The 22,406-nt window shown below is 43.7% G+C and overlaps 1 protein-coding gene across 4 annotated transcripts in view; it reads left to right on the forward strand.

The window, feature by feature from the left end:
* CA10 (carbonic anhydrase 10) overlaps positions 1-22,406 on the forward strand; it is a 488,580-nt gene that overhangs the window by 456,609 nt on the left and 9,565 nt on the right. For all 4 annotated transcript variants that reach the window (XM_053212276.1, XM_053212275.1, XM_027034159.2 and 1 more), the window contains 2 exons: positions 7,201-7,296; positions 11,822-11,894. In XM_053212276.1, coding sequence (XP_053068251.1) covers positions 7,201-7,296; positions 11,822-11,894 — 169 coding nt within the window. The remainder of the gene's footprint in view (positions 1-7,200; positions 7,297-11,821; positions 11,895-22,406) is intronic.

A 22,406-nucleotide genomic window follows, 5' to 3' on the forward strand; every position in this document is an offset into this window, starting at 1 on the left:
TCATGCAAATTATTAAAAATTCTAAATTTGTAGGCATTGGGTTTTAAGATATTACCTGTAACTGGCAAGAAGTAATCCATAGACATCCCTTTCAGAATCCACCTGCCAATCTAACTAGCAAGCTACACCCTGTACGTGGCTGCTCCCCCCACCAGCCCAAATCAACAGCAGGACCAACAGTAGACCCTCTTCCCCCACCCCCAACCACACCACGCACATTGTGAGTGGTTAGTGGGTGCTTGATTGGCATCCCGGTGCCTGGCTGCAGATGAACAAAGCAACAGCTGCAGGAACTATAATTGCCACTAAGGGACCTGGAAGGTAGCTCTTTTTCACAGGGAAGCCCTACTCGTGGTACGTGATCTGGTGCAGGCCCCATGCATCTTCTGCTCTTTGCTTTAATGCCAGAATTGTGTCCTGACAAGTGGAAACAGGAAGCCTGGCCACTGCCAAGCTGCCTCGTAGGGTCTTCTGGGGCTCCTGACAGTTCTGAGGCTTGGGAGTTCCCACTCATCCCAAACACATACACATTCTGAGGCTCCTACAGAACACTGTCTGCCTGAAATAGCTGCCTCCTGAAAGTATGCCCTCCCTCCCTCCAGGCTCTCCCTGCTTTAATCTGCCTTCTTACAGCCCATGCTGATTATCTTACCCTCTGCTCAGAACCCTTCCATAGGTCATCTTCTGGGCCTTCTATGATCTGGACTCAGCCCATCTCCTCACATACATAATTCACATACCCCTCAACCCAGTCTAAATGAACCAGAAGAGCAGGGAACAGCCAGACACGACAGGGCTCTGCCAGCCAACAAACAGTGTCTGCTAAACCAGTGTTTCTCCAAGTTTCATGTGCATTCAAATCACTGGGGGTTTGCTAAAATGCAGATTTTCATGCAGGAGATCTAGAGTAGGGCTCAAGACTCTACATTTCTAACAAGTTCCCTTCTGGAGGCCATGGAGCTGCTGGTCCCTGCAGTACACACTGAGTAGGAAAGCACTATGGATCTTTTTAACATCTGATTTGTATGCCTTGGGAGGGGGAATATGCTGTATTCAAAATAGCTTTAAGATTATATTAATTCTGTAAAATCACCATTTTGGTAGATCAAAAAGTCAATTTCACATGGTTCAACCTAACATAAGAAGCGGGCCATCAATGACTCCTAATAAGAACCAGAGCTCATGATCTCAGAATCCTAGCCAAGTTACCTTGGAACAAAGAGGAGGCAAGACATCAGATCAAGATGCCAGATGTGTCGACTTAAGCTTAGAGCAGAGCACAGCCTCACCCCTATATTTACCATCCCCTTTCTCACAGTCCCTGGCCCCTACAGAATGCCACCCTGTGGGCCTCCTCGTGGCTCAAGAGACTTCTTCCTGCATTTTTCAGTCTTGTAATTTGGAGAGAAGAACCACTCCACTGGACTGCCTTCCACTTCCCATCTCTCCAATGCCAGGTTCTCAGAACACGCTGAAATTTCAAGGCATACCCTGTAGCACTGGCACGTCCCCAGGTGGCTTTGTAGGTCACCTGGTGGGAAGATCTTAGCAGATGGCAGGATGTGTTTTGATTCTCATTAAGAAGCTTACTCAACACTGAAGGGGGTGTGGCAGGTCCCCCACAGCTCCTGGTTCTTCCACATGGCAACACTTCTCCACCTGCAGAAAGTCCTGGCTGTGTGTGTGGGTGAGCGGGAGGGAGGAAGGCAAATGATAAGCATAGGCCTGAACAACCTGCCTGATAAACTGGCAGACCACACTTGCCAGCCCCTGCCTATGGTTGACTCTCTGATTGCAGAAGAGCTGCTGTATGACCATCTGCCACCATTGGCAAAACGCACAAGAAGTGACAAAGCAATACGCACGTAGGATATTTCAAGAGCAGCAATACCGTGCTCCCTCCATGAAAAGCTCTACTGACTCAAGATGTTCAGGGTTTTCTCAGATCCAAGGTTCTGTCCACGCGATTGGGCATTGATGGGATGTGGATGCTCATTGCTTATGTTGCACTGGTTCTCCACTTCAGCTGCCCACTAGCTGGAGAGCATTTAACAAATCCCGGAGCTCTGTCCCCACCCCAAATCAATTAAATCAGAATTGGGGGAGCAAGCACAGGTGGGTATTAAAAGCACCCAGGTGATTTGAATGCACCCTGAAGGTTGCAAACCACTGTGTTAGAGGTGGTTTACCTTTTTAAGTTTATTTATTTTGAGAGAGAGAGAGAGAGCATGAACCAGGGAGGGGCAGAGAGAGAGGAAGAGAGAATTCCAAGCCAGCTCCACACTGCCAATGCAGAGCCCAATGCAGGATTCAAACTCACAAATCAGACACTTAACCAACTGAACCACCCAGGCACTCCGTTTTTTTCAAAAACCAAAGAAAAGCACGTTTTTCCTTTTTTTTGTTTTTTTATCATTGACTTCCTTAGCCTTCTGAAACTTCACTTCCTTTTTTTTAATGTGTTACAGGATATTGGTAATAATGAATACACTTAAACTTTTCAGAGGCACAAAACCATTTTACATACACTATCTTACTAGATTCTCAAATCAGCCTGTGGAAAATGTTAACACCACTACAGAGAGATATATGCTCAGCTTGCTGTGACATTGTTTATCAGAGAGAAGAAAAAATTGAAACCACCAGAAAGCTAGTAAGAGGCTAGTTAAATGTGTTGTGGGGCATTCGTGCAACAGAAAATTGTACAGCTATTGTAAAGACTTAGGTAGCTCTGTACACACTGACTTATAAAGACAGCCACAAACTATTTTTAAATTTAACAAATCAAGTCCACAATCATATTTAGAAATGATTCCATTGTTACTGGGTTTATTCATTTTTTTAACAACTTTTTGAGTTTTCTTTGAAATGTAAAAATTGTATATGTTTAAGGTGTGTAGCTTGATGTTTTGATATATGAATATATTTTGGAAAGATCACCACAGACAAACTAAATAACATATCCATCACCTCTACATAGTTACTATTGTGCGTGCGTGTATAAAGATTTAAGAACTGTACTCTTAGCAAATTTCAAGTATACAGTGCACTATTGTTAACTATCATCACCAGGCTGTACTCAGAGCTCCTGAACTCATTTATTTTGCATAACTGAAACTTTGAACCCTTTGACCAACCTCTCATTTTCCCCTCCCTCCCCCATCCCTTGACAACCACCAAGCTATTCTGTGTTTCTATGAGTTTGACTATTTTAGATGCTTTACATAAGTGAGATCAGACACTATTTGTCTTTCTGGGTCTGCCTTATTTCACTTAGCATGATGTCCTTCTGGTTCATCCGTGTTGTCACAAATGGCAGGATTTCCTTCATTTTTATGGATAAATAATATTCCATCTTATTTTCCTTTATACAGTTACTTTATCCATTCATTCATCAATAGAAACTTAGGTTATCTCCATATCTTGGATATTGTGAATAATGCTGCGATGAACATAGGACTGAAGATGTCTGTTTGAGATCCAGATTTGCTTTGGATCTATACCCAGAATGGTATTGCTGAATCAAATGGTAGTTCTATTTTTAACTTTTTGAAGAACCTCCATAGTGTTTTCCATGATGGTGATATACCAGTTTACATTCCTATCAACTGACTACAAGGGTTCCCTTTTCTCTGTATCCTCACCAACACTTGTGATCTCTTGTCTTTTGGACCATAGCTATTCTAACAAGTGTGTAGTGATATTTCATTGTGGTTTTGATTGGCATTTTCCTGACGACTGTTGCTGTTGAGCACCTTTCCAGGTACCTATTGGCCATTTGTGTGTCTTATTTTGAGAAATGTCAATTCAAGTCCTTTGCCTATTTTTAACCAGGCTATTTGGTTTTTTGCTAATGAGTTGTATGAGTTCCCTATATAGTTTGGATATTGACCCCTCATTAGATATATGGTTTGAGAATATTTTCTCCATCCTATTGGTTGCCTTTTCACTGTTTGATTGTTTCCTTTGCTGTGCAGAAGCTTTTTAGTTGGAGACAATCCTGCTTCTCTGCTTTTGCTTTTATTGCCTGTACTTTTTGGTGTAATGACCAAAAACTCATTGCCAAGAAGCTTTTTCCCTGTGTCTTCTTCTACTATATTACCATTTCAGGTCTTATCTATAAGTCTTTAGTTTAAGTTAACTTTGATATATGATGTAAGATAGGGTCCAATTTCATCCTTCTTCATGGGATATCCAATTTTCCCAACATCTTTTACTGAAGAGACTATCCTTTGCCCATTGTGTATTCTTAGCATACTTGTTGAAGATCTGTTAACCATAAGTGTATGGATTTATTTCTGGGCCCTTCATTCTGTTCCACCAGTCCATACATGTTTTTATGTCAGTACTATACTAACATAAAATTATTATAGCTTTGAAGTATATTGTGGAATCAGGAAGCTTTGTTCTTCTTATTCAAGATTGCTTTGACTATTTCAGAGTCTTACGTGGTTCCATAATAATTTTAGGAAGGTTTGTTCTATTTCTGTAAAGAATGCCATTGGAATTTTGATAGGGACTTAATTGAATAGTAGTATGAACATTAACAGTATTAATATTAATTTTTCCAGCCCATGAGCACAGGATGACTTCTCATTTATCTGTGTCTTCTTTAATTTTCTTTCATCACTGCTTTATAGTTTTTGGTGTACAACCCTTTCACTTCTTTGGTTAAGCTTATTCTTAAGTACAGTTGAGCCTTGAACAATGTGAGGGTTAAGGGTACCAACCCCATGAAGTCAAAAATCCCTGTGAACTTTTGACTTCACACAAACTTAATTGCTAATAGCCTACTATTGACCAAAAGCCTTACAGATAACATAAAGTCAGGTAACACATATTTTGTACATACCTGTGTTAAGGTAACAGGTAAGCTTATCTGTGTAAGCTAGGGAAAATAAAATGTTATTAAGAAAATCATAAGGAAGAGAAAAAATATTTACAATATTGTACTGTATTTATAAAAAAAAAAACAAAACAAAACAAATCAGCATGTAAGTGGACCAGCTCAGTTCAAACCTGTGTTGTTCAAGGTCAACTGTATTTTATTCTTTTTGTTGCTATTGTAAATGAGATTGACTTTATTAATTCCCTTTTCAGATACTTCATTGTTAGTGTATAGAAATGCCACCAATTTTTGTGTACTGAATGTGTATCCTGCAACTTTACTGAATTCATTTATTAGTGCTAACAGTTTTTTGTTGTGGGTGAATCTTCAGTGTGTTCTACATATATGATTGTTTCATCTGGAGAGATAATTTTCCTCCTTTCTTTCTGATTTGGATGCCTTTTATTTCTTTTTCTTATCTAATTGCTCTGCCTAGGACATTCAGCACTATGTTGACTAGAAGTGGAAAGATTGGGTATCATTGCCTTGTAATGGATCTTAAAGAAAAAGTTTTCAGTTTTTCCCTATTGATTATGATGTTAGCTATGGGCTTTTCATATATGGCCTTTATTGTGTGGAGGTAAGTTCCTTCTATACCTGCTTTTGTTGAGAGTTTTTGTCGTGAACGGATGGCGAATTTTGCCAGATGCTTTTTCTAAATCTATTGAGATGGTCATGTGGTTTTTATTTTTCATTCTGTTAATGTGGTAGGTCACACCGATTGATTTACATATGTTAAACCATCCTTGCATCCCAGGAATAAATCCTACTTGGTCCTGATGTATAATGCTTTCAATGTGTTATTGAATTCAGTTTGCTAGAATTCTACTGAGGTTTTCTGCCTCTGTGTTCATTAGGGATATTGGCCTATAATTCTCTTTTCTTAAAGTTTTTGGCTTTGTTTGGTATCAGGATGATGCTGGCCTCACAGGTTTGCAAGTATTCTCTTTTCAATTTTTTGGAAGAATTTAAAAAGGATCAGTATGCATTCTTCTTTGAATGACTGGTGGAATTCACCCACAAAGCCATCTGGTCCAGGGCTTTTCTTTGTTGGGGGGTGGGATATTGATTACTACTTCAGTTCTCTTTATTTGTATTAATCTGTTCAGGTTTTATTTCTTCTTGATTCAGTGTTGGTAGGTTGTGTGTTTCTAGGAATTTATCAATCCTAGAAAATTTCTAGGATCCTAGATGATCCTAGGAATTTATAGATCTTAGACCTATATGGTTTCTTAAACCCTACATGTGTATCTGTGTGTGATCTATAAGCATAAAAAATATATATCTGGAAGGATAGATGCTAAGCTGTTAATAGTCATATTGCTTGGGCTAGGATTACACAAAGGTGGAGGGAAACTTTTTTTAGTTTGTTACAAATATTATACCTCCATGATTTTTTAAAAAATCTATTTTAAAACCACAGCCTGAGATGAATTCTAAGGAGAAAATCACACCTGTTTTTCAGAGGAAGCAATCAAGTCTCAGTGAGGTAGAGTAAATTATTCATATGGCTAAAAATTGGTGGGGCATTAGTTGAACATGTATGTGTGCTATGTTTCAAAATTTCTTAGAAAATAATTTTCAAAAAATTAAGTAAAAGAGGGAAACCCTAGTTTCCTGGAGCCAAGATCCAAGACTCCATGTGCTACCCACACTAACTATGGCACAAAGGCTCAACAAGCAGAGTGCTGACTTTCACTGAGCAAGGAGGGAATTGAGTCCCGCACGGTCAGATGACCTTGGCAGACTGGTGCATCAGGAGCTTCAGCCATCACTCTCTCTCTGTCAGGACGTTGGCATTTCATAGGCTGGCCACTGTCCTCTCAGAGTCACTGGGCTAACTCAGAACCTAACCATTCCCTGCTTGCCCAAGGCCATGAGGAAGAGTCACTCAGTGCCAGTGACAGCTGTGGATGCAGCCGGGAGAGCGCGTCCACCCCTACAGGGCAGTTCTACTCCTAATAAGGGAAACTCACTTTACACACACTTTAGGGGGAATGTCCTGGGTTGGAGCCAGAGCCAGATGGGCACTGAGCTTATTAAAGGCATGATGATTACCAGAAAACATTTGCAAATATGTATGGGTTCTTTTCTGTGTGTGTGTGTGTGTGTGTGTGTGCATGCATTATACACACACACACACACACACACACACACACACACCTCCCTGAATTGCTTTCAATTACAAGATTGCCTTTACAATTGTTCTACAATACACCTTATGGTGAACCCTTCTGTAGGGTGGCTATGCTGTGCCTTACACCTTTTCATGTGAGACTGTTGTTCTTACTGCTGTTTTTCCCTCCTGCCAGGTGCAGCTCATCCACTATAACCATGAGTTATACACAAATGTCACAGAAGCTGCAAAGAGCCCTAATGGATTGGTGGTAGTTTCTATATTTATAAAAGTAAGTGTCTTTCGTTCTTTCGTTCTTTTCTTGCCATTCCCACCCCAGGTCGGAATACCAGCTTAGTCTCTGTTGGATCTTAGAAATAACAAAAGGGGTGATGTCCATGCCCAGGAAAAGCTGCAGGGTGGTGACTTTTATATCCATGAGATCTATGAAAAAAGAGGTCTCTTTCATGAAGACGCAACAAAATGATGGTTCTTCCATTTCATAGCATCAGGGGCCTGAGGATTTAGGCAGCCTTTGTCTCAGAAAGAAAAAGGGTGCTAGATCCAGGGACAGGCTTCAGGTCCCACATCATGCAAAAGATTCAAAAGGATGCAACAGAAGGGGAGGGGTGGCTCCCTGACAGCCCACAGGATCACACTCCTGTCCACCAGTTGCCCCTTGGAAACAGAGATGCAAGGGCAATGTGGGATGTCCCTCCCCTCCCGCACTGCCCTGAACAGCTCCCTCCAGCTTCCCTGAAGGTGCTCTGAACATCACCTCCCATCCTCCCCTTTCCCTCGTAAGTATCCCCAGGAGAAATTAAGCAAAGATCACCATGGCTGACTTTATGACATTCTTAGGAGACTCTACACCTCCCTAACAGTCAACGACAACGACAGATCTCCAGCTGTGAAAATTCTAAGTTGTTAAAAAAAAAAATACTCCCCTTGAGCATTTTGACAGATATGGAGTGAAGCAGGTATGCACATTTAAAAGAAAATGGACAAAGAAGAAATGTCTTTCCAATTGGAAAAAGAAAGAGAGAGAGAGAGAAAAAAAAAACAAAAGGCATGTGTGACAGTTCCAAAAGTTGGAAGTTGCCGTGTCAGCCCCTTGGGAAGTTTTGGCCAGATCGTGAGAGGAGGTGCCCCAGTTGAAACTTGGAATCTGGTGGATATGATCAATAGAAATCCAGCATTTGCTACTGGGGGGTTTTTAACAGAGTTCTCGTGGTGACATCATCACTGCTTAGGACAATAGGCATGGGGGTACCCCAGGCACTATACCCACTATTCCCTCCCCAAAAGCATCACCCTTTGCAATAGGCACTTTCTGCCATCTGGTCATCCTTCTCCAGAGCCCATGCCACCTCCTGAGTTCCTCTCCCTCACCTGGTTCCCGTCAGGCCTTTTTGGTGGCCTGGGCAGAACTGTACATTGGGCAGAGGCATTTGTGACATGTTGGCCACCAAACTCCTGTAGCTTGTCATCGGCAAATATAGGAAGGGGCTGTTGGCCAAGGAAGCATATTTTTAGGCTGCCGTGCCTTCCGAGTACCTGATGTGATGCCCCAAAGAAAATTGATCCTAGCACGGATCCTGCCAGTCCCTGCCCTACACCTCGTGGTGCTGTCACAGACCCTGTTATAATGAACACAGATTCCTGAATTCCAGGCAATGGAGATGTGTATTTTACAGAGATTTTATTACTTAACCCAAATAATGAGTCTGTGGGGTAGGCATTAGTGTCCTTATCTTGCAGATGAGGAAAATGGCTCAGAGAATCTTGGCTTTCCACCCAAGTGTATGTAGCTCTTAACAGCCCATCCAGGAATGGAGCCCAGGTCTTCCTTGATTTTAATACTATGACCTTATTCACACTATATGCCTCTGCAACAGAGCATGGAGAAAGCAACTGAGATGAAGAAGACAGAACATGATATTCATAAACATCTCCCCCACATCCCTATGCTACCCACAAGCACAAGGCCAATTCCCATACCCCTCAACCAGCCTCAGTCATGATATTGATAACAGCTAGTGTGTTCATCCTGGGCCATGCTCATTGCTGTGTCACAATATTGCATCATGCATGCCTGGGAGCTCACCTCCTTCATTGGCTTTCCCGATGCCAGGGTTCCATGTCAGCCAGCCTGGGCTGCCCAACAATGCCCGTCCTTTGGTGGGTGCTTCAGCCTTGGCCCTTGACTGCCTCACTTTGCTCAAAGCACCTGAGTCAGCAGATGTCATCCTGGAAGCTCAGGCACATTACAGCTGACAGGGTGATTGATACTCCAGGAAGTCAGCCTCCTCAACAGCAAACTATGGGCGTGTTTCACCAGCTCTGGCAGGAGCACGCTGTGCACCAAGAATACTGACACAGGTCTTGGCTGCATCCCTGCAGGTTGCTGGAGGAACTTCCGCCTCTGCCCCTGCAGTCAGTGAAAAGGTGATGACTAGCCCCTGCACCTTCTCAGGCCAGTTTGGCCCCTAGGGATGCTTCCAGTCTTTTCCTGAGCAAAGCTGACACTTTCTGGCCAGACCTCAAACAAAATAAGCCACAGCATTTCTATCTTTGTCCAACATAATCAACTCCCAGATGCTTCACAGTGAGTTATCCAAGCTGAGATTTGTCATTTACTCATCCCGAAACACTGATTGAGTGTGGGACACAGGTGGGTCCTGTACTCAGCACGGGCCTAGAAATGAGATGAACCTAAGCCCTTAGCACTAAGGGCACACAGGCTCTGGTGGTCCTTCCCTCCTTCTGGTTTTTCTGCCTCTTCTTCCCAGCTCCCTGCCTGGTAGGCAGGCATAGAAAATGAGAGGCCCCCACCTCTAGGTAAGCAGATCCCTAGAGATGGCACCCTGCTGAAAGCTGAGTCGTTGAAAGGTTGGAGTTGTTGGCTAAAATAAGGGAATTGTTTATCTGGGGGTTTTATTTATCTCTGTCCCCTTCTAATCCCCCATCCTTCCCATGACCACAGGGAGCTGAGGTTTGGCTGTAATTACTGCTCAATCACACACCATTAACTTCCCACTTAAGCTCACTTATACCCAGTACATACTTTATCCTCCCTCCCACGCCTCGAACACACTAGAGCCCACAAATCATCTGTGTGCACTTTGGAAATTTTTCAGTTATTTTTAATCAGCTTTTCAAAAGGGTCCAGTCCCAACGTTAGCGCTGTCCAGACTCACCGGGTACCAGGAGCCCAAGGCACCCACTTAAGGGGGACAGCAGATTCCTTACCTGCCATGGCAGTATCTTTTTGTCTCTCTTTTCATATGAATTGGCACAAACAGGTGGCTTCAAGCTATGTTTTAAATGGCCAAACAGGATGTCAAAGGAGAAGCTAAATTTGCCACAAAAGCTTCTGAGGAGCAGCAGTGTTTGCTTTGGGACTTCTCTCCATTTGGGGGTGGCTTTGAAAAACTCCACTGAGCATTGTCACTCACCAAGCCCCCCACCAGTGTGCGTTTGTCTCACCACAACACACCCAGGAAACTGTGTGGGAAAGGAGAGACAGATGGAGGGAAAATAAACAGTCTGTGCTTTCTCCAAACTAAAAATTACCTGTTGCTTATCTAATAATAATAATCATCATCTGCTACAATTTTTCCCGCCCTCAGAATAAATCAAATCTAAAATGCTGATGTGTCACAGCATCCAATTAGCAGCTGAGGCATAAATTGCAGAACTGAGAGAAGTAGGAGAGAAATGACTAGATGGATCCTCATACTTTGGAAAAGACTGAGTAGAAGGGAGGTGGTAAATAAAACAGTGTGCACAGCTATTTGAGGGCACATCACAGTCTCCAAGTGGTGGTCCTCTGGTTTAAGACCCTCGAAGCCTGCCTTGTTCTCCCAAAGAAGGAATTTGGAGACCTTAGGGCATGGGTACAGAATGAGAACTGATCCCTGAACATCTAGTACAATGTTTGGCTTGTAATAAGCACTCGGTAAATATTGATTGGATGTATGGGCGCATGGATAGATGCATGGATGGATGGATGGGTGGGTGGTTGGATGGACGTGTGGATGGATGATTGGTTGACTGAATGGCATGGCTTATGGTATATTTTATTCTTGTGATAATAAGCAGTGATATAAGGTTCTATAGTCTTAGAGAGGTTTTTTTTCATCTCCTAATACCTCTCTTCTGGGTACTCTTTCTCTCTGTCTACTTAGATTAACTGTCCCTTTCCTGAAATGTCATTCCCTACCCTCTACTTAAAACTCTTTGATGGTTCCTCATCCCTACAGAATAAAGCTTAAAATGTCCTCACATGACATTCAAAGCCTGATATGAGCTAACCCCTGCCTACCTACCTCTCTAGCCTCACCTTTCATCTTTCCCCCAGAAGTACTTGCATAAGTATAACTAGTTCTCACTCCCTCATGTCCGTATGCACATATTCTCTGTATGTAATTTTTTTCCTTACCCTTCCCTCCTTTTGCACACTCTACCAGCAAAGCACCTTGTAACTTCCACCCATCCTTCAAGACTCATCTCATTCCTTAGCTCCCCAGATGCCCCAGGTAAGTGAACTTCCTCTAATATCATCACACCTATGATTCTATCATAGCACTCTTTACATTCTATTATAACCATTCATTTACTCACCTGTCTTCTTTCTCTAGACTGGGATTTCTTGAAAGCATAGTCTGTGTATTTAATGTCTGAATTTCCAGCCACCACGGTGTTTGGCACATGGTAGGCACTCAGTAAATATGAATGAATAGGTGAATGCATGGAGGCAGTGTTCATCCTGGGATAGTACTGCCCAGTCATTAATATTTTCTTTTCTCTCCTAGGTTTCTGATTCATCAAACCCATTTCTTAATCGAATGCTCAACAGAGATACTATCACAAGAATAACATATAAAAGTAAGTTTGGTTCAATTTCCTATACAGCAACTATTCTATAAAGGTTAGTCCTGTCTGAAGGCAGAAAGCCAGAACTGATGATCTCAGAGGGCCTCTTTCAGCTTCATGATCCTTTAATTCTCTAGAAAGTCACTCTGGAGAGTCAGGGTTGGCTAAGAAGCAGCTCATTTCAAAAGGACGTCCCCGGGGTGTCTTTGTCATCCACGCCTGTCTAAGGCGATAATGATTATTATGATGATGGTCATCGTTATCCCATGGATTGGTAATGAGCTGGGGGACTCCACTAGCTCACAAACTCCACCATGTCAGCTGGCCACATTTGGGGCTCTGCCAGTTATGTGATTGAAAAAGCATTCACCAGGTAGTTTGGATCCAACCTCAACATTTCCAGAGCTGGACCACATCTCCCTCTCTCTGTCACTGAGTCCCTTTTCAGGCCAAGGCAGGGTGGCATCTTTCTTCATTGCTATGTGTGATCTCCTGCTCTAGAGGACTCTGTCCATTTCCATGCCTTCAGGTTTCTAGAATGTTTTCTCCCCAGGATCCTTAAGCAGAAAGAAAGAACATTGCAAAGTTGAAAGGGGAAGAAGGAAAAGGGAACTATTGTGTCTCCCAGAGCAAACCCGGAAGTTGCAGGGTCTAGGAAAAGTTATACCTCACACCGAGAGATGAAAGAAGTAGGACAGGAAAAACTATTTTTTAAATTAATTAGGAAGGAGCAGAAAAGTGGGATTCAGGTCCTGACTTTGTCCTTAAGCAAGGAGCCTCTTCATGTTAACTCTGTTTCTTCATCTATAAAGTGAAGAAGTTCAACTTCAGGTTTCTAGGGTCCTTCTGGGTCTGGGATTTTGAATTAAGCAATAGGTAGATCATGACTTCACCGAAGTAAAAAGCAAAATGCAAACATTCTTATACCCACATCCTTGCAGAGCACCCTTTCGCCAAGCCAGGAGCTCAGCTCTGTCTGCTGTTTCTGCTTCCAGTGGTGATGGGGGAAAGACAGAGTGAATGCTTTCGGGTCTCCATGGACTGCTGGAAGGAGAGTATGGAGAACCCTTCCCTCATTCATTTATTCACGCATTCAGAAAACATTTTCCACACACCTGCCCATGACAGACACCAGGCAAGTCTCCCGAAGTATAAAAATGGCCAGACACCAGCCCTCCCCACAAGTGCTCACTGCCAAGTCACTTCCATATGAAAAGGTTGGGGTGTGGGGCAGTGGGGATGACGAATGAACTTGGAGAATCACAGTCCCCCTAGATGGACATCACCTGGAAGAATGAGTTGTCTCCAAAACCTACCCGCCCTTCCTCACCAGAGCCCCTATGGAGTCCTCTCTCAGTATACACTCAAGTTACTCATCTAAGGAAGGCGTTTCCATTTTGTGTGCAAAGAGCACATTTTATAACTTCCCATAAAATATTATTAGTCTTTTAACTTTTTTTGATTAAAAAAGCATGAAAATTAAATAAAATGTTTTCAAATAATCTTGAATTTGCAGTTTAGAGACCGTGAAAAGCCATGAAATCACACATTAAGCCCCAACACACAATCTAACAGATTGCCAGCTGCAGAGTCACTCATTAGTGGGACTTTCCTCCCCCAACCCACCCCCAGCACAGGTCTGATTAATATTAAGTGATGTGGCTGCTGTCGAAAATGAAACCCTCCACGGGGGTCTGAGCTACAGAAAGGTGGCCTTCCTCAGGAACTGGTACCAATCCTTGTGCAAACAAGGGGCTGGAGAGCCAGGGGGACAGATCTTGTCGGGACCAATGACAGATGGCCCTTTTGTGGGTAAGGGAAACTTCAGCTTCATCTGTTTTGAATGAGGCATCCCTGCTGACTGCCGCCCCATCAGCTCCGTGGGGATTGAGAAGGACGACTTTGACAATAGCTGAAGTGGATCACAATGTGAAAACCCAAGACCTTCATTCAGTTGTTCACTCACTCCACAAATATTTACTGAGTGGATCCTAGGTGCCACAAGATAGATCAACAGGACGTGTTTTCTGTCCACAGGGTCCTCACTCTAGGTCGGGAGACAGACATACGGTAGTGCATTATAGAGATTTACGTAACAAACATAATGCAAAAAAAAAACTGGAAAGAACTCTTTGGGATCATGGAAAAACTGCCCAGAATACATGGCAAGGGTGCACAAAGCAGGTGCCTTTAAAATAAGGATTGAATCAATGAATAACTTTGCTGGAGAAAGAGAGGTGTGAGAAAGGGGGGCGGGGGGGGGAGAGAAGAAAAGAGGGAGGAAGGAAGGAAGCAAGGGAGGAAAAAGAGGAAGAGGGAGGCAAGGAAGGAAGGGGGGGGATGGCAGAAAGGAAAAAGAGGGAAGGAGGGAGGACATTCCAAGCACAGAGGGCCACATCCAAAGCAAGAAGAGCATTACAAGGACTGTGAAGGGTTCAGAGGAAGGAACTCTGCCTTCATCAGCTGTCCATTGCAGCGCCCACAGTAAACATGGGTTAGGCTTGAATTAATAGAGGAATGAGTGGCCCCTGCAGTGTTAGTGACAGGGGCAGAGAGAGTCACAGGAGAGGTCATTTGGGTCCAGATATCGAAGGGTCTTGATGCCAGGCTGAGGAGTTTCTGCAGAAGACTGATTTGCATAAACGCCCTCACCCCTAGAAATGCAAATGGAAGAGAGTGGGAGCATCCCCTTCTCCTTCTGTCCCTCATAATCTATCAGTCACGGCGAAGGGAAGAGAAAGGGAATGAAAGCAAGATAAAGAGACCCCACATGGGGAGAGGTAACTGCTTTTGGCCCCATAATCACAGGTATTTGTGCTCTTACACTCTGGGCAATAATGGAGGCATTCCCAGTAGCACCTTTATCAGGCGCCACAGGGATAATGATGGCCCTACCAGTGGGAATGACCTCGACGCTGCTATGTGCAGGACACTGTGGCCAAAAGGGATTGATTTGCTCAGCAGGAGAGCGCCAGCACTCTTCCATCCGCTAAACTCTCTGACGCAGCCAGCCTGTGGAAAGTTGGCCTGGTAGCAAGTGGGGGATGTTCTGAAGCAGGAATCATTTACTAGGAAGCAGGCAGTGGGTGGGAAACACAAGCCTGGAAGCCTCCCCAGAGGCTCTGGAGACGTGCTAGCATCAGCCGCTGAGTTCCAGTGGAGACACCACCACCTGATCAGGGACATCTATCAGGCTACCCTGCTTCTGTACTTCTAAGTAAGATTGAAAGAAATCAACCCCTTCCCCCACTGCCACCCAACCACACTCCCCAGGGACACATGACCCCGACCCACACCCACTCTCCCAACCAGCCCATTCTTCTGCTGCTACTCAAAATGACACCCCAGCATAACTTCAACTTGCCCCACTCACTTAGACATGGTACGCACTCCACAATGTGCTGAGTATCAGGAGTAGGGAAGCGACACTGAGTACCTTCAACATTTCGGGCTTGTGCTAATAGCTTTCATGCAACACCTTACCTAGTGTTCCCAAAGTACCCACCTTCAAAGTGGGTATGATTTGCTATCCCAGTGTACATATGAGGAAACCAAAGCCCAGGAAGTGAAACGATTTGACAAGGACATACATCTAGTAAGTGATTGTGTATGTCAGCAACTTCTGCATAACAAACAAACATTCAACAAGCAGCATTGATATTTCCTGCTGCAGCTTGGGTGGCTTGGCTGTCACTTCTCTGGGATCAGGAAGATACCCATGGCAAGTACTTCTGATGGTGGAGGTCAGAAATGTGTGATGTTACTTATGGTGTAGGCTTGAAACTCACACACTGTCACTTCTATCCAGTTTTAACTGGCCAAAGAAAGAGACATGGCCAAGCCCAACCTCAGAATCCTCCCATGGAGGTGGGGATGGGAAGGGAGTGAACATTCCCTGAACAGTAATCTGGTCCTCCATAGTGAAGGAGCAAGGATTCAAACATAGGTCCTCCTAAGAACTTTTCTATGCCCTCATCTTCCCATCATGCTTCCTCTCTAGGGATAGAGAAAAACCTTACCTCTGAGGTCTTAGAACTAGTTGTAAGGCTGATCCTTTCACATTGCATGAAACTCATCAGCATGTTTTTTTCTTAATTCTAACTTTGGTTCAATGTCAAGAGTCATCTCCTCGCATTTTGCATTTGTTTCCACTTGGGAGGGACATAAACTAGCCACAGAACTTGTGGGCACATTGAACGTTCAGGTGATGGGCATTGAGGAGGGCACCTGTTGGGATGAGCACTGGGTGTTGTATGGAAATCAATCTGACAATGAATTTCATATTTAAAAAAAGAAAGAAAGTTCAGGTTCATTCTATCCTAAGCTCTCTGCAACTCTTGCCTATGCCTTGGCATGGGACCACCAATGGAAATCAGCGTCATCCAGAAGGACACAGCAGCACTGCCATCATTGGCAAACAGAGTAACCAGAGAAGGCATAGACATTTCTTCCAGATGGGGGTCAATCTTCCCCATCATTCTTTCTCTTGGAGGCCATTGTTAGGAGAAATCAGTCTAAGACTTTGAGCAGTGACACCATCTGCTGATAAGGATCACTCTGGTCGCTTCATTGGAAGGAGACAGTAGAGGAGCAAAGGTCAACATTGGGAGATAATTTGCAACAATCCAAGTGACTTGACAATGTCAATAGTAATCCCAGGCCAATGTGGATGGGGTGGTGAGAAATGCTTGGGTATATTTTGAAGGAAGAACCACAAGATTTCTTGATAGATCAAATTTGTGATATGAGGGAAAGTGAGGAACCAAGATGACTGTAAGGCTTTTAGCCTGAGCAACTGAAGGGAGGACACTCTCATCAGTGGAGATGGGGAAGACTGAGATGAAGCATATTCGTGGGTGGGGAAAGGAATCAGAATTTTCTAATGTGTTAAGCTTGAGATGTCTATTGGGCATCCAAGAAGAGGTGTGGAGTGGGCAGTTAGATATGAGTCTGGATTTCAGGAGAGAGAACTGAAGATATAAATGTGGAAGTCATTGGGATCCAGATGGCATTTAAACCTGGGTGAAATCATGAGTGAGAATAAATAGAGAAGAGAGGCGGGACATGTCCTCATTTTTGAAAGAGCAGCTCAAATCCCCATGACTTAGGATTGCAAATCATTTCTAAAGATATCTTTTAAATCCCACCCTGGAAGAGGCTCTTGTGTGTCTGTCTCATCAACTAGCTAAAGAGGTGCAGGTGAGTGGGAGCAAGCATGGAAGCACAGGGTGCAATGACCACAAAATGGCAACTATTTGCTTGAGTTGGTCACAGATTAGAGGACTCAGAAAAAAGGAATTGTGCAAAGTCATTTTATTGAGCCAGTTAAGAAAATCAATGCCAGGGAATAGGCAAAAGACAACCAGAAGGAGAATCTTACCAAAAGGACTAGAAATTTTGGAAGCCAGATACCATGGTGGTGAAACCACCATACTTAGAGAAAGGAACGTGCTCTCGTGAAGAGAGAGAGAACTGAGCAGACCTGGGCTCCTGTCTCTACCACTTCCTTGGCTGTGCGACTTCAGGCAGTTTTCGTAACATCTCCGAAATTACGATTTCCTCGTCAGTAAAAGGAGGATAGTCCGACTGATATTGAGAGGGTTGGGTGAGGATTAAGCAAGGTAGTCTGTTGCCTAGACAATGACTGGTGTAAGCTAGCTATATTATTTTGTGTGTTCCTAAATTGTCCAAAGGACGAGTGGGAGAAAGATCACTATGACGCCAAATAAAAACTATATTCACAGTGAATACAGTGCTGGGCACACAATACGGCTTACTTTAAGCAAAGGACAGCTCCTGTATATGAAGCCATGCAGTGGGTAGTAATGGCCTAGTGACGTTCTACTTTCCTTGGAAGCTTAGATTTCATATGTCTGAGCAAATCTTAGAAAACACTCTCACGAACCCAGGCCAACAATGGAAAAGACCAGCCTGAATTAATTTCAGGCTGAATTTAGAAGGTCTTCTAAAGAAAATCCATTTTATTAAAGTGAAATTCCCCTTCAATAGATTGAGGGTCAAGACCGGAATCATGACATTGAAAAATGGATTTTCTGAATGGATTTTCTGGAGGAGATATCAGTAATTTACGCGAAGTATTTTAATTTTTTAATGTAGTATTGTGTAAGAATGCCAATATCCCTCCATTTTTCTTGTGTTAATTAATTAGCATCCCAAATTACATAAAAGGTAACATTCTTATCATTTTAGTATCCACCTGACTTCATCAAGCTGGCGTTATTTTTTTAAAAGCGATTTTATGATATTTTTTCCAAGGGTGAAACCAGTAAACTAATGGAGTGCAAAGAGCCTTCTTAAATTGAGAACAGGGAGTAGTTATTAGAACATTACGTATAAATGAAGGCTTTCTTGCGATGTCCTAGGACAGAGTATCATTTGGATAGCTTCATTCTCTCTCACATAGTCAATTCATTTCATAGATTGTAAATACAGTACTGAACTTCAGCCCATTATGAATCCAAAAGATCACAGATTCCAAACTTTAACAGTTCTGGCTGTTGTCCTAATATATTTCCTCCAAGGAAATAAAGACACACAACCAAAGGCATTTAGAGGAGAGATTTTAAACATGGTGATTTGACGCACAGTACGAGCCCCTTAAAACACTGTTTTCAGTCTTTCCTGCTTACAACTTTGCTTTGGTCCCCTACCCTGACCCCGGCTAAAAGATGAATGCATAGGAAAGGAGAGACCAACTCGTGACTGCCTTATACCTCTCAGCTCCTTGGGAAGTGTTCCAGGCACCCGCTCCTCAGAGGGACGCAGTGGTAAATGTGATGAAATATCACCAGGGAGTTTAAGCATATTGCTCCTGGTGCCTCTCTCTATGCTTAATTGAACTTGTACTTTCATTTCAAAAGAATGGCTTTGGAGATGTTGTCACAGAATGAGAAATGCAGCACACTGCTTGCCATGTTGCAATCTAAGCAGTAACTCCGGGAAACAAGGCACAGAAAAGGAGGGGCTTACCTCCATGAATCCAATTCTTAGAGGCCCTGTTTTTCACTGATTGTTTGTATAAAACAAAAAATCATATGACTTTATTCTTTAGTAATTGCCTTTTTTCATTTCACTTGGATTTGCCGCAGATTATGAGAGGAAATGTCATTCCATGTGAGAAAATTGCCAAATAGTTCCTTATTGATCAGAAGCAAGCCCAGGATCGATCCCTGGAACCACCATGCCTTTTTCTCATTGGCATCATTCTCTTCGAATGGGAACTTCATAAGCAGGGACTGGGGATGTTAAATCTCTCAGTGATCCACATAAGTAAACACGACACATTTAATAGAGGCTGCTGTTGGAGCTCAGATGAAGGGAACGATTCCCCCACTATGCAGTCCTGGGTGTGTCATCATCGTACGTTTTACTTATAAAAATAAGTAAGAAGAAGTCAGCTTGAGAATTGTATCCATGACCAAGAACTCAGTAGAAGATGAATCACAGATTCAGCAAGGGCATGTCATAAAATTAAAAAGCACAGCTGTTGACTTCTCCAGTCATTTGAAAGAATAAAATCGGGCTATGAACCGCATGTAACTATTCTATACCTATTGAGTATCCAAGGGGTCTTCCGGTACTATAAAGATATAGCCGACACATTAAACATTACAAAGGTTTGAGCTACTGAGGGTAAATTTGTTTGGGTAAACTTGTTTATGTTTATCCCACCAAATACACCAAGCAAGCCTCCTCGGGGAAAAAAGAAGCTGTAAAAATGTGGCCTGGGGTTCTCAAACTCTATTCCCTGAAAGAAGGAACCCTGACTTAAAGGCAGCCTGAGGCAGAGTGAGAATTCATGAGGACAAACATTACATGTTAAATGCATGCCAGTTTCAGCAATGTAAATACAGGGTATAGACGTGTTTGGTGTAGAAACACGGTAATGCCAGCTGAAGACTGGCACCGGTCTCTCACCCTGATATCTTGGGGTGTGATATATATGGGAGTAATAGTGAGCAGTATGTATTTAAGCTAATGGTACGAACTGGAGCCTCAGAGATTTTTCTCCATCATCTGACAAATGATATTTCCTCTTCTTCCTTTAGTTTCTGCCCAGCACCATTACCAGGTGGAGCTGCTGGGCAGAAAACGTTTTTGCTGATTCATCCCATCAGTGTTTGTTGAGCACCCACTATGTGGTGGACCTCATGCTGAGGCCTGGGGATTCAGAGGTAAAAGACAGAAGCCCTTCTCCAAAGGCTCACAGGGTAGTGGGGACGTTTAAATAGTAAGTTATTCTTGGCAAGCAGAGTCAGCAAATATGGTGGAAAATGAACCACTAACCCAGCTGGGGAGAGTCAGGAGACCTCAGGGAGGTCAAGCGTGGTTATCCCGGGGAAGTAGTCATCCTGGGTGAGGAAGCGGGAGTGCCATTAATGCTACCCAGTACAGCATGTGCCAAGTACAAATCTTCCTCAACTTACCGTGGGACTGCGTTCAGTAAACCCATCATAAGTTGAAAGTATCCCAAGTCAAAAATGCCGCTAGGGGCACCTGGGTGTCTCAGTCGGTTGAGTGCCCGACTTCAGCTCAGATCATGATCACTCAGTCCATGAGTTCAAGCCCCGCATCAGGCTCTGTGCTGACAGCTCGCAGCCTGGAGTCTGCTTCAGATTCTGTGTCTCCCTCTCTCTCTCTCTCTCTGCCCCTCCCCCACTCATTCTCTCTCTCTTTCTCTCTCTCTCTCTCTCTCTCTCTCTCTCTCAAAAATAAATAAACATTGGGGCGCCTGGGTGGCTCAGTCAGTTAAGTGGCTGACTTCAGCTCAGGTCATGATCTCACAGTTTGTGAGCTCCAGCCCCGAATCGCGCTCTGTGCTGATGGCTCAGAGCCGGGAGCCTGCTTCAGATTCTGTGTCTCCCTCTCTCTCTCTCTCTCTCTGCCCCTCCCCCATTCATGCTCTGTCTCTCTCTATCTCTGTCAAAAATAAACAAACATTAAAAAAATTTTTTTAAATGCCGCAAATACACCCCACCTACCCACCATCATCACTTAGCCTCGCTGACCTTAAACATGTCCAGAATACTCACATTAGCCCACAGTTGGGCAAAATCATCTGACACAAAGCCTATTTTATAATGAAGTGTTGATTATCCCATGTAATTTATTGAATACTGCACTGAAAGTGGAGAACGGAATATAAACGTTTGTATCTGGGTACAGAATGGTTGGAGGTTACCATTCTGGGTACAGAATGGTTGTTTACATAACCTCGTGATCAAGAGGCTGACTGGGAGCTTCAGCTCGCTGCCCAGCATCATGGGAGAGGATCATACTGTATATCGCTGGCCTGGGAAAAGATCCAAATGGACAATTCGAAGTATGGTTTCTACTGGATGAGTATTACTTAAACACCATTTTAAAGCTGAAGAATCGTAAATTGACCCATCCAAAGTTAGAGACCATCTGTACTCAAAAAGTGTGATCTTATTCTTCAAACAACTCTGAGGCAAGTACTCGGTCTCAGTTAGTCTGGGCTGCTGTCATAAACTACCACAGACAGGTGGCTTACAAACAGATTTACTTCTGACAGCTCCAGAGGCTGGAATTCCAAGATCAAGATGCCAGCCAGCATGGTTGGATTCTGGCGAGGACCCTGTCTTGGGTTGCAGAAATTTTGTTGCGTCTTCACATGGACGAAGGGGTGAGAGCGTTCCCTGGAGTCCCTTTAATAAGGGCGCTAATCCCATTCGTGAGGGCCCCATCCTCATGATCTAATTATCTCCCCAAAGCCCTGCCTCCTAATACTGTCACATTAGAGGCTAGGACTTCAAGATACAAATTTGGGGAGGACACACACATTCTGTCCATTGGTTACCCCAACCATCTGCTTACTACAGATGTGAAAACTGAGGCTGGAGTGGTTACCTGCACATCCACGGCCACACAGAAGGTGAGCAGTGATGTCAGCACTCCCCAAGACAGGTCTGAGTCCAGTCCTCACACTCTTCACACTCAGTCTTCCCAACTTCTGTGGTGTGAGGAAATAAAAAGGGCAAAAGGTGGAGCACCTGGAGGGCTCAGACAGTAGAGCGTGTGACTCTGATCTTGGGGTTTTGAGTTCAAGCCCCACATTGGGTTTGGGCTTACTTGACAATAAAATCTTAATTTCAAAAAGGTCAAAAGGTGAAGGATGAATATTAGCAAGATTCGTGGAAAGAAAGCAGCAAAGGGGGAGCAGGGGAGAGTGGAAGCACCCACAAGCTGACTGAGTTCTCTCACAGAGTGTTGCATCTCTCAGGGATGTGGGCGAAGAGGAACCTCCTGGCAGGACCCCAGCAGGTGGAGTTGGGATATGGGCATGCCAGTGTTTTGGAAGCACACTGTTACCCTACTGTGTGGGTTAAATTCACTAACAGGGCGTCTTGCTCCCAGCCTGCCCCCCCCCCACCACCACCCACACACACCGACACTTTCCTCCAACATGGACGCAACACAGAGGCTGGTGACAGTTTCAGAGAAACATAAATGTTCTTTTTATTTCCAGCCATGCCTGCAATG

Source organism: Acinonyx jubatus, chromosome E1 (assembly GCF_027475565.1).
Source record: "Acinonyx jubatus isolate Ajub_Pintada_27869175 chromosome E1, VMU_Ajub_asm_v1.0, whole genome shotgun sequence".
Classification (NCBI taxonomy): Eukaryota; Metazoa; Chordata; class Mammalia; order Carnivora; family Felidae; genus Acinonyx; species Acinonyx jubatus.